General features: G+C 45.7%; 1 protein-coding gene across 1 annotated transcript in view; it reads left to right on the top strand.

Annotated features, from left to right (window-relative positions):
• LOC112073922 (gamma-aminobutyric acid type B receptor subunit 1-like) overlaps window positions 1-12,049 on the top strand; it is a 24,936-nt gene extending 12,887 nt beyond the window's left edge. The window contains exon 2 of the mRNA XM_024141160.2: window positions 11,917-12,049. Within this exon, the coding sequence (XP_023996928.1) occupies window positions 11,917-11,985 (69 nt within the window). The 3' untranslated portion in view covers window positions 11,986-12,049. The remainder of the gene's footprint in view (window positions 1-11,916) is intronic.
• The last annotated feature ends 492 nt before the right edge of the window (window positions 12,050-12,541 follow it).

The raw sequence follows: 12,541 nt of genomic DNA, 5'->3' as shown, positions 1-12,541 counted from the left end.
ATCCCTACCCTAAGTCATAGACTTTTGTCTCTACTACCGCCACAGCAAGCAGTACCGATGCACCAAGTCTGGAACCAACATGACCCTGAACAGCTTCAACCCCAAGACATACGACTGCTAAGTACTTAAGTAGTTAACCAAATAGCTGCCCGGACTATCTGCATTGACTAGCTAGGACAGGATAGGAGTACGGATAGATGTCACTAGCTAGCAGGGATAAGGATACGGATATATGTCACTAGCTAGGATAGGATAAGGATATGGATAGATGTCATGCTAGGACAGGATAGGATATGGATAGATGTCATAAGTAGACAGGGATAAGGATTGGATAGATGTCACAGCTAGGACAGGGATAAGGATAGACCTAGATGTCACTAGCTAGGACAGGGATAAGGATAGAGACCTAGATGTCACTAGCTAGGACAGGGATAAGGATAGGAGAGCCTAGATGTCACCAGCTAGGACAGGGATAAGGATAAGATGTCACTAGCTAGGAAGGGATAAGGATAAGATGTCACTAGCGAGGCAGGGATAAGGATAGATGTCACTAGCTAGGACAGGATAAGGATATGGATAGATGTCACTAGCTAGGACAGGATAAGGATATGGATAGATGTCACTAGCTAGGACAGGGATAAGGAGGATAGATGTCACTAGCTAGGACAGGGATAAGGATATGGATAGATGTCACTAGCTAGGACAGGGATAAGGATAGATAGATGTCACTAGCTAGGACAGGGATAAGGATATGGATAGATGTCACTAGTTAGGACAGGGATAAGGATATGGATAGATGTCACTAGCTAGGACAGGGATAAGGATATGGATAGATGTCACTAGCTAGGACAGGGATAAGGATATGGATAGACAGGGATAAGTTTGGAAAATGTCTAAGTATGCAGCGTTCGTCTCGCAAGGATCCTTCAACCACAAGGGGACGTTTCCTTTCCACGCCGTTGTGGACGTCCCCGTTGAAGTGCATGACATCTGGCGCAACATAATGGAGTGCTTCTGGGAAATGTAAACGAGACTTCAGTCTCCACCTGTTGTTTACAAAGCATGTGACATATAAAATGTTATTTAATTATTTTATCATAGCCCCTCTTTCTCTCTCTCATTTCTCTCTCTCTCTCATTCCCTCTCTCCCTCTCAACTAGGCCTCCATAACATTCCTCGTAGCCTGTCTGACAGCAACACTTAAAGATGGTTTATTGGTCGGTTTTGTTTTATTGCCTTTTGTGACCCCTATGAAATCATCTGATGTATTTAAAGGCCTCCTGCACTGTCAAGCCTTTTCAAATAGTCTACATGAGAGAATTAACGGATTTTATATTTATAAGTGTTCTTCTCTAGCCTATTCATATGAATAATGGAAAGTCTATGCCGCTCTCTGCGAAGGAAAATAATCTTGCCGTTCCAGTCCAGGTGAGTCTTTACGATGCCATTGATACGAGCCATTGATACGATGCCATTGATACGATGCCATTGATACGATGCCATTGATACGATGCCATTGATACGATGCCATTGATACGATCCATGATCGATGCCATTGATCGATGCCATTGATACGATTGCGATACGATCCATGATACGATGCCATTGATACGATGCCATGATAGATGCCATGAACGATGCCATTGGATACGATGCCATTGATACGATGCATTGATACGGATGCCATTGATACGATGCCATTGATACGATGCCATTGATACGATGCCATTGATACGATGCCATGATACGATGCCATTGATACGATCCTGATACGATGCCATTGATACGATGCCATGATACTTCATCCAAATATTTAACAGCTGCTTGTAGAATTCATAACATTCAGAGCATTCTGAAAATCCTGAAAGTCAATGATAGTGCCTGTGTCTCTCGCTGTCTCTCTCTCTCTCTGTGTCTCTTGCCCTTCACTCAGGCAAGCAGTGGCGCTCAATCCTAAACAGTTGAAAATACAATTGTAGCCTATGCGCGTGTGTGTTGTGGGTGAGCTCAATTTCACGCGTTTGTCCCAGCTGCACAGTTCATGGACGCGAAGCCCCTTGCAAGGCCTCCCATGGGTCTGTAGGAGCAAGCGGCGAGCAGCAACAGCGTGTCAGTAGGAGCAACAGCGTGTCAGTAGGAGCAACAGCGTTGTCAGTAGGAGCAACAGCGTGTCAGTAGGAGCAACAGCGGTCAGTAGGAGCAACAGCGTGTCAGTAGGCACACGGGCAGTAAGGGTAACATTTCTGCTGATGGTCTCGATGGAATCTAGGACCTGCACCAGCAGGGACTCAACAAGCCCCAAACACGCCACTGACTCAAACAAGCCCCAAACACGCCATGACTCAACAAGCCCCAAACACGCCACTGACCAACAGCTACAAACACGCCACTGACTCAACAAGCCCAAACACCCACTGACTAACAAGCCAAACACGCCTCTGACTCAACAACCCAAACACGCCACTGACTCAACAAGCCTCACACACACCACTGACTCAACAAGCCCCAAACACACCACTGACTCAACAAGCCCAAACATGCCACTGACTCAACAAGCCCCAACACGCCACTGACTCAACAAGCCCCAAACACGCCACTGACTCACAAGCTACAAAACGCACTGACTCAACAGCCCCAAACACGCCACTGACTCCACAAGCCCAAACACGCCTCTGACTCAACAAGCCCCAAACACGCCACTGACTCAACAAGCCTCAAACACACCACTGACTCACAACAACACACCACTGATCAACAAGCCCCAAACATGCCACTGACTCAACAAGCCCACACACGCCACTGACTCAACAAGCCCCAAACACACCACTTGACTCAACAAGCCTGGCTGGTCTTCGCCTTCCACCTGTGATTTTTAATAACCAGCGTGCCAAATGAAACCCGTCCCAAATGAAACCGTGTCTTTCACGTGGAATGGGTTTAATGTGGACATGAGGAGGGCTTTACAGTGGGAAAGCGTTTGGCTTTCCGGGAATGGTAATGTGGACATGAGAGGGCTTTACAGTGGAAGCGTGCTTTTCACGTGAGGGTTTAATGTGGACAGAGGAGGGGTGTACAGTGGAAAGCGTGTTCTTTTCGACTGCACGTGGAATGATTTAAGTGTGACATGGAGGAGGCGGTTTTACAGTGGAAAGCATGTCTTTCACGTGGAATGGATTTATGTGGACATGAGATGGGGCTTTACAGTGGAAAGCGTGTCTTTCACGTGGAATGGGTAATGTGGACATGGGGAGTTTTACTGTGGAAAGCATGTCTTTCCATGGAATGGGTTTATGTGGACATGAGGGAGGTTTTACTGTGAAAGCATGTCTTTCATGTGGAATGGGTTTAATGTGGCAATGAGGAGGGCTTTTACAGTGGAAAGCGGTCTTTCAACGTGGAATGGGTTTAATGTGGACATGAGGAGGGGCTTTACAGTGGAAAGCGGTCATTTCACGTGGAATGGGTTTAATATGGACATGAGGAGGGGTTTTACTGTGGAAAGCATGTCTTTCACATGGAATGGGTTTAATGTGGACATGAGAAGGGCTTTACAGTGGGAAAGCGTGTCTTTCACGTGGAATGGGGTAATGGGACATGAGGAGGGCTTTACAGTGGAAAGGTGTCTTTCACGTGGAATAATGTGGACATGAGGAGGGCTTTACAGTGAAAGCGTGGTCTTCACGTGGAATGGTTAATGTGGACGATAGAGGAGGGCTTTACAGTGGAAAGCTGTCTTTCACGTGGAATGGGTTTAATATGGACATGAGGAGGGTTTACTGTGGAAAGCGTGTCTTTCACGGGAATGGGTTTAATGTGGACATGAGGCAGGGCTTACAGTGGAAAGCGTGTCTTCACGTGAATGGGTTTAATGTGGACTGAGAGGGGCTACGTGGAAGCATGTCTTTACGTGGAATGGGTTTAATGTGGACATGAGGAGGGCTTACGAGTGGAAAGCGTGTCTTTTACGTGGAATGGTTTAAATACTGGACATGAGAGGGTTTTACTGTGGAAAGCGTTCTTTCACGTGGAATGGTTTAATGTGGACATGAGGGCTTTACAGTGGAAAGCGTGTCTTTCACGTGGAATGTTTAATGTGGACATGAGGGGTTTACTGTGGAAAGCGTGTCTTTCACGTGAATGGGTTTAATGTGGACATGAGGAGGGGCTTTACGTGGAAAGTGTGTCTTTCACGTGGAATGGTTTAATGTGGACATGAGGAGGGGCTTTACAGTGGAAAGCAATCAATTAATACACTAGATAGAGCAAGAGGCACTTGACTTCTCACTGCGTCCCAAATGGAACCCTATTCCCATATTGCACTACTTTTAACCAGGCGCATAGGGACCATAGGTTCTGGTCAGAAGTAGTGCACTATAATAGGGAATAGGATGCCATTTGGACAGCCTCTAGGTAACGCTCTGTGATTATAGCCACATGTAAGCAACACTGACTGTGGTTAAGTAAGTGAAAAATCTGCTGCTCGGGCCACTGCTAACTCCATCTGTATATTTGACAATCAAACGAAATCAGTTCCGCGCATTAATCATTTTGAAGTAATGCATCTCTCTGTGCTGTCGCCAGAATAGATTCCCAGTGACCTACTGTTTGCCTGTTAGTGGAATATTAGTGATTTGATCCAGTGCCTATCCAATGCTGTAGTCACAAAATTATGTCCAAATGGCACCTTTTCCCTTATAGTGCACTACTTTTGACCAGTGCACATAGGTTCTGGGCAAAAGTGAGTGCACTATATAGGACTAGGGTGCCATTCGGCATACACAACACTGTCTGCTGCAGTTTCCTCCCAAACAGTGGATTCCCTCTCCAAACACGACTCAGTACTGGTACCCCTGCATATCGACTCAGTACTGGTACCCCGTGTATAAAGCCAAGTTTTAGTTACTCATTGTGTATTTATTATTACTTTTATTATTACGTGTTTTACTTTTCTGTTATTCCTCTATTTTCTTTTTCTCTGCATTGTTGGGAAGTAAGCATTTCACTGTTAAAGGGATATTTCGTGTTTTAGCATGTTAGACCTCATTCTCCGCTTACTTATAGTGTTGAAGCCTCCTCCAGACAGTTGTTTTGGTTAGAGTTCCATTTCTGAGATTTCTCTGGGCTGGCTTAGTTGCTTGCATTAGCCATATAGCGGTGGTGGCCAGACTCATCCAAGAACGTGCTTCAAAATATCTCCACGTAAAATTCTAAAGACAATTATGTTTTCGGGGAGGCCTGTGGAAAATGTGATCGTTTGTTTCTTTAACCATTCACAACGGTTCTTTTGAAGAAAACGGATTAGCTACTTCAGCTGAAGTAAGTTGCCAGTGTTATTATGCTCACGTGAGCAACAAGTCTGAAGCTCCGGTGTCACGTTCCTGACCTGTTTTCTGTTAGTTTTATGTGTTAGTTGGTCAGGACGTGAGTTTGGGTGGGCATTTCTATGTTTTCTGTTTCTATGTTGGTTTTGGGTTGCCTGGTATGGCTCTCAATTAGAGGCAGGTGTTTGACGTTTCCTCTGATTGAGAGTCATATTAAGGTAGGCTGTTCACAATGTTTGTTTGTGGGTGGTTGTCTCCTGTGTTTGTGTCTGCGCACCACACGGGATTGTTTCGGCGTGTTATTTCGTTTATGTAGTCTGTTTCCTGCTCGTGAGTTCTTCGTGTCTTTTATGTAAGTTCCATGTTCAGGTTTCGTCTACGTTGTCCGTTTGTTATTTTGTATTTCTAAAGTATAGTTCGTGTCAGTGTTCGTCTGTCTTTTCAATAAATCATTATGTATTCACAACCTGCTGCGCCTTGGTTCGATCACTACTCCTCCTCTTCGTATGAAGAGAGAGAGGAACGCCGTTACATCCGGAGTAGTTGTGTCATCTCTCGCTCGTCAAAACAAGCAGAATTTCACTAGCTAAGACCGGGATAAGGATACGGAGAGCCTAGATGTCTGTATCTAGGACAGGGTTAGGATATGGATAGATGTCACTTGTTAGGACAGGGATAAGGATATGGAGAGCCTAGATGTCACAAGTTAGGACAGGGATAAGGATATGGAGAGCCTAGATGTCTGTATCTAGGACAGGGATAAGGATATGGAGAGCCTAGATGTCACTAGTCAGGACAGGGATAAGGATATGGAGAGCCTAGATGTCTGTATCTAGGACAGGGATAAGGATATGGTGAGCCAAGATGTCACAAGCTAGGACAAGGATAAGGATACAGAAAGATGTCACTAGCTAGGGCAGTGATAAGGATATGGATAGATGTCACTAGCTAGGGCAGGGATAAGGATATGGATAGATGTCACTAGCTAGGACAGGGATAAGGATATGGATAGATGTCACTAGCTAGGACAGGGATAAGGATACGGATAGATGTCCACTAGCTAGGACAGGGATAAGGATTTGGATAGATGTCACTAGCTAGGACAGGGATAAGGATAGGATAGATGTCACTAGCTAGGACAGGGATAAGGATATGGATAGATGTCACTAGCTAGGACAGGGATAAGGATATGGATAGATGTCACTAGCTAGGACAGGGATAAGGATATGATAGATGTCACTAGCTAGGACAGGGATAAGGATATGGATAGACAGGATAAGTTTGGAAAAATGTCTAAGTATGCAGGTTCGTCTCGCAAGGATCCTTCAACCACAAGGGGGCGTTTCCTTTCCACGCCGTTGTGGACGTCCCCGTTGAAGTGCATGACATCTGGCGCAACATAATGGAGTGCTTCTGGGAAATGTAAACGAGACTTCAGTCTCCACCTGTTGTTTACAAAGCATGTGACATATAAAATGTTATTTAATTATTTTATCATAGCCCCTCTTTCTCTCTCTCATTTCTCTCTCTCTCCTCATTCCCTCTCTCCCTCTCAACTAGGCCTCCATAACATTCCTCGTAGCCTGTCTGACAGCAACACTTAAAGATGTTTTATGGTCGGTTTTGTTTTATTGCCTTTTGTGACCCCTATGAAATCATCTGATGTATTTAAAGGCCTCCTGCACTGTCAAGCCTTTTCAAATAGTCTACATGAGAGAATTAACGTGATTTTATATTTATAAAGTGTTCTTCTCTAGCCTATTCATATGAATATGGAAAGTCTATGCCGCTCTCTGCGAAGGAAAATAATCTTGCCGTTCCAGTCCAGGTGAGTCTTTACGATGCCATTGATACGATGCCATTATACGATGCCATTGATACGATGCCATTGATACGATGCCATTGACGATGCCATTGATACGATGCCATTGATTACGATGCCATTGATACGATGCCATTGATACGATGCCATTGATACGATGCCATTGATACGATGCCATTGATACGTGCCATTGATACGATGCCATTGATACATGCCATTGATACGATGCCATTGATACGATGCCATTGATACGTGCATTGATTACTGCGATCGTCCATTGATACGATGCCATTGATACGATGCCATTGATACGATGCCATTGATACGATGCCATTGATTACGATGCCATTTGATACGATGCCATTGATACGATGCCATTGATACGATGCCATTTGATAACTTCATCCAAATATTTAACAGCTGCTTGTAGAATTCATAACATTCAGAGCATTCTGAAAATCCTGAAAGTCAATGATAGTGCCTGTGTTCTCTCGCTGTTCTCTCTCTCTCTCTGGGTCTCTGCCCTTCACTCCGGCAAGCAGTGGCGCTCAATCCTAAACAGTTGAAAATACAATTGTAGCCTATGCGCGTGTGTGTTTGTTCGGGTGAGCTCAATTTCACGCGTTTGGTCCCAGCTGCACAGTTCATGGAGCGGAAGCCCCTTGCAAGGCCTCCCATGGGTCTGTAGGAGCAAGGGCGAGCAGCAACAGCGTGTCAGTAGGAGCAACAGCGTGTCAGTAGGAGCAACAGCGTGTCAGTAGGAGCAACAGCGGTCAGTAGGAGCAACAGCGTGTCATAGGAGCAACAGCGTGTCATAGGAGCAACAGCGTGTCAGTAGGAGGGTAAAACATTCTGCTGATGGTCTCGATGGAATCTAGGGACCTGCACCAGCAGGGACTCAACAAGCCCCAAACAAGCCACTGACTCAACAAGCCCAAACACGCCACTGACTCAACAAGCCCAAAACACGCCACTGACTCAACAACCAAGCTCAAACACGCAACGCCCACTGACTCAACAAGCCCAAACACGCCCTGACTCAACAACCCAACACGCCTCTGACTCAACAAGCCCAAACACGCCACTGACTCAACAAGCCTCCCAAATACACACCACTAGACTCACACGCCCCAAACACCCACTGACTCAACAAGCCCCAAACATGCCACTGACTCAACAACCCCAAAGCCACACGCAGCTCTCAACACCAACCAAACACGCACTGACCTCACAACATGCTAACAAACAACGTCACTAGCCAAAGCCACGCAAGCCCGCCCACAAACACGCCACTGACTCAACAAGCCCAAACACGCCCTACTCAAACAAGCCCCAAACTGCGCACTACTCCAAACACACCACTGACTCAACAGCCCAAACACACACTGACTCACGCCAACATCCACTGACTCAACAAGCCCCCACACACGCCACTGACCAACAAGCCCAAACACACCACTGACTCAACAAGCCTGGCTGGTCTTCGCTCTTCCACCTGGTATTTTAATAACCAGCGTGCCAAATGAAAACCCGTCCCAAATGAAACCGTGTCTTTCACGTGGAATGGTTTTAATGTGGACATGAGGAGGGGCTTTACAGTGGAAAGCGTGTCTTTCACGTGAATGGTTTTAATGTGGACATAGGAGGGCTTTACAGTGGAAAGCGTGTCTTTCACGTGGAATGGGTTTTAATGTGGACATGAGGAGGGGCTTTTACAGTGGAAAGCGTGTCTTTCACGTGGAATGGATTTAATGTGGACATGAGGATGGGTTTTACATGTGGAAAGCAGTCTTTCACGTGGAATGGATTTAATGTGGACATGAGGAGGGCTTTACAGTGGAAAGCGTGTCTTTCACGTGGGAATGGGTTTAATGTGACATGAGGAGGGGGTTTTACTGTGGAAAGCATGTCTTCACATGGAATGGGTTTAATGTGGACATGAGGAGGGGTTTACTGTGAAAGCATGTCTTTCATGTGGAATGGTTTAATGTGGACATGAGGAGGGCTTTAAGTTGAAAGCGTGTCTTTCACGTGAATGGTTTAATGTGGACATGAGGAGGGGCTTACAGTGGAAAGCGTGTCTTTCACGTGGAATGGGTTTAATATGACATGAGGAGGGGTTTTACTGTGGAAAGCATGTCTTTCACATGGAATGGGTTTAAGTGGACATGAGGAGGGGCTTTACAGTGGAAAGCGGTCTTTCACGTGGAATGGGTTTAATGTGACATGAGGAGGGGGCTTTACAGTGGAAAGCGTGTCTTTCACGTGGAATGGGTTAATGTGGACATGAGGAGGGGCTTACAGTGGAAAGCGTGTCTTTCACGTGGAATGGGTTTAATGTGGACATGAGGAGGGGCTTTACAGTGGAAAGCGTGTCTTTCACGTGGAATGGGGTTTAATATGGACATGAGGAGGGGTTTTACGTGGGAAAGCGTGTCTTTCACTGGAATGGGTTTAATGTGGACAGAGGAGGGGGCTTTACAGGTGAAAGCGTGTCTTTCACGTGGAATGGGTTTAATGTGGACATAGAGGAGGGGCTTTACAGTGGAAAGCATGTCTTTCACTGGAATGGGGTTTAATGTGGACATGAGGAGGGGCTTTAACAGTGGAAAGCGTGTCTTTTTTACGTGGAATGGGTTTAATATGGACATGAGGAGGGTTTTACTGTGGAAAGCGTGTCTTTCACGTGGAATGGGTTTAATGTGGACATGAGGAGGGGCTTTACAGTGGAAAGTGTGTCTTTCACGTGGAATGGTTTTAATGTGGACATGAGGAGGGGCTTTACAGTGGAAAGCGTGTCTTTCACGTGGAATGGGTTTAATGTGGACATGAGGAGGGGCTTTACAGTGGAAAGCAATCAATTAATACACTAGATAGAGCAAGAGGATCATTGACTTCTCACTGCGTCCCCAAATGGAACCCTATTCCCTATATAGTGCACTACTTTTAACCAGGGCGCATAGGGAACCATAGGATTCTGGTCAGAAGTAGTGCACTATAATAGGGAATAGGATGCCATTTGGGACAGCCTCTAGGTAACGCTCTGTGATTATAGGCCACAGTAGTAAGGCAACACTGACTGTGGTTAAGTAAGTGAAAAATCTGCTGCCTCGGGCCACTGCTAACTCCATCTGTATAATTTGACAAATCAAACGAAATCAGGTTCCGCTGCATAATCATTTTGAAGTAAATGCATCTCTCTGTGCTGTCGCCAGAATAGATTCCCAGTGAGCCTACTGTTTGGCCTGTTAGGTGGAAATATTAGTGATTTGATCCAGTGCCCTATCCAATGCTGTAGTCACAAAATTATGTCCCAAATGGCACCTTATTCCCTTTATAGTGCACTACTTTTGACCAGTGCACATAGGGTTCTGGTCAAAAGTAGTGCACTATATAGGGAKTAGGGTGCCATTCGGCATACACAACACTGTCTGCTGCAGGTTTCCTCCCAACAGTGGATTCCCTCTCCCAAACAACCAAATGATTAATGATCGATTTAACCCGCTAACCATTCTCGTTTAAATTGAATATCTATCTTTTATTGACTGTAAGTTGAGAATTAAAATGAAGAAAGACCCCACCATCATTTGCTAGGCTTCGGATCAAAGACAGGAGATTGGAGTTTGGTGAGGAAATGTTGTCCCTGCTTTCAGGTAGGAAAATAGGTTGCACTTTGGTCAAAAATAGTGCACTATGTAGGGAATAGGGTGCTTTTTGAGACTCCAAAATTTTTGTTTCTCTACCCAGGGAAAGGATTTCTCGGAGGAGAAATCCTTTCCCTGGGTAGGTTTGTCTCGCTTGTCCTTGGGACGAGCCTCACCTTGTCTCTCTGTCTCTGGGCTCTCCTGTTTTCTGGTGTTGTTGAGTGTAAACTAGTGTGAAATGAATCACTGAGCCTCTCAATCCCACGGTGCAGTTTAACATACAAATAGCACTTTAATGTAAAAAAAATTGCAGGGTGCCGTATGTAATCGGTATACCTCAATCTCTACCTCTCTCCCTCTCTCCCTCTCTCTATTACCCCCCCATTGCTTTCCCACTCAACCTACCCACTCCCTTTATCCCATTCCTCCCCTTTCCACCTCTTCCTCTCACCCATCCCCTCATCTTCTCATTCCCCCTATATCCCTCTCATTTTCCCCCCTCTATCCGTCTCCTTTATTCCCCCATCCATCTCCCTTATCCCCTCCTCTATCCATCTCCCTTATCCCCCTCCTCTATCCATCTCCCTTATCCTCCTCCTCTATCCATCTCCCTTATCCTCCTCCTCTATCCATCTCCCTTATTCTCCCTCCTCTATCCATCTCCCTTATCCCCTCCTCTATCCATCTCCCTTATCCCCTCCTCTATCCATCTCCCTTATCCCCCTCCTCTATCCATCTCCCTTATCCCCTCCTCTATCCAACTCCCTATCCCCTCCTCTATCCATCTCCCTATCCTCCTCCTCATCCATCTCCCTTATCCCCCTCCTCTATCCATTCTCTATCCCCCTCCTCTATCCATCTCCCTTATCCCCCTCCTCTATCCATCTCCCTTATCCCCCTCCTCTATCCATCTCCCTTATCCCTCCTCTATCCATCTATCTTATTCCTCCTCTATCCATCTCCCTTATCCCCCTCCTCTATCCATCTCCCTTATCCCCCTCCTCTATGCATCTCCCTTATTCCTCCTCTAGTTACTAGTCCTCTGTTCCCCATGCAGTGTGATGGTTTAGCCATTAAATAGTTTGGAGCATATATAGTCTGCCTTTCTGTCTTCCTCTGTTCCCTACAGTGTGATCCAGGTGAAGCCACCAAGCTCCTGTATGACCTGCTCTACACTGAGCCCATCAAGATGTCCTGATGCCCGGCTGCAGCTCTGTGTCCACGCTGGTGCCGAGGCCGCTCGCATGTGGAACCTTATAGTGGTGAGTGCGGCTCTACGTTGTGCGCGTGTGAGTGACAGGCTATCAGTTGTGCTAGATATTTTTATTTTATTTTTATTTCACCTTTATTTAACCAGGTAGGCTAGTTGAGAACAAGTTCTCATTTGCAACTGCGACCTGGCCAAGATAAAGCATAGCAGTGTGAACAGACAACACAGAGTTACACATGGAGTAAACAATAAACAAGTCAATAACATGTAGAAAAAAAGAGAATCTATATACAATGTGTGCAAAAGGCATGAGGTAGGCAATAAATCGAATAATTACAATTTAGCAGATTAACACTGGAGTGATAAATCATCAGATGAACATGTGCAAGAAGAGATACTGGTGTGCAAAAGAGCAGAAAAGTAAATAAATAAAAGCAGTATGGGGGTGAGGTAGGTAAATTGGGTGGGTAGTTTACATGGACTATGTACAGCTGCAGCGATCGGTTAGCTGCTCGGATAGCAGATTTTAAAGTTGTTGAGGGAG

This window comes from Salvelinus sp. IW2-2015, unplaced genomic scaffold (assembly GCF_002910315.2).
Source record: "Salvelinus sp. IW2-2015 unplaced genomic scaffold, ASM291031v2 Un_scaffold2422, whole genome shotgun sequence".
NCBI classification, from domain to species: Eukaryota; Metazoa; Chordata; class Actinopteri; order Salmoniformes; family Salmonidae; genus Salvelinus; species Salvelinus sp. IW2-2015.
Note: the sequence above shows the minus strand (reverse complement) of the source record. Positions and strands in the feature narration are given on the sequence as shown.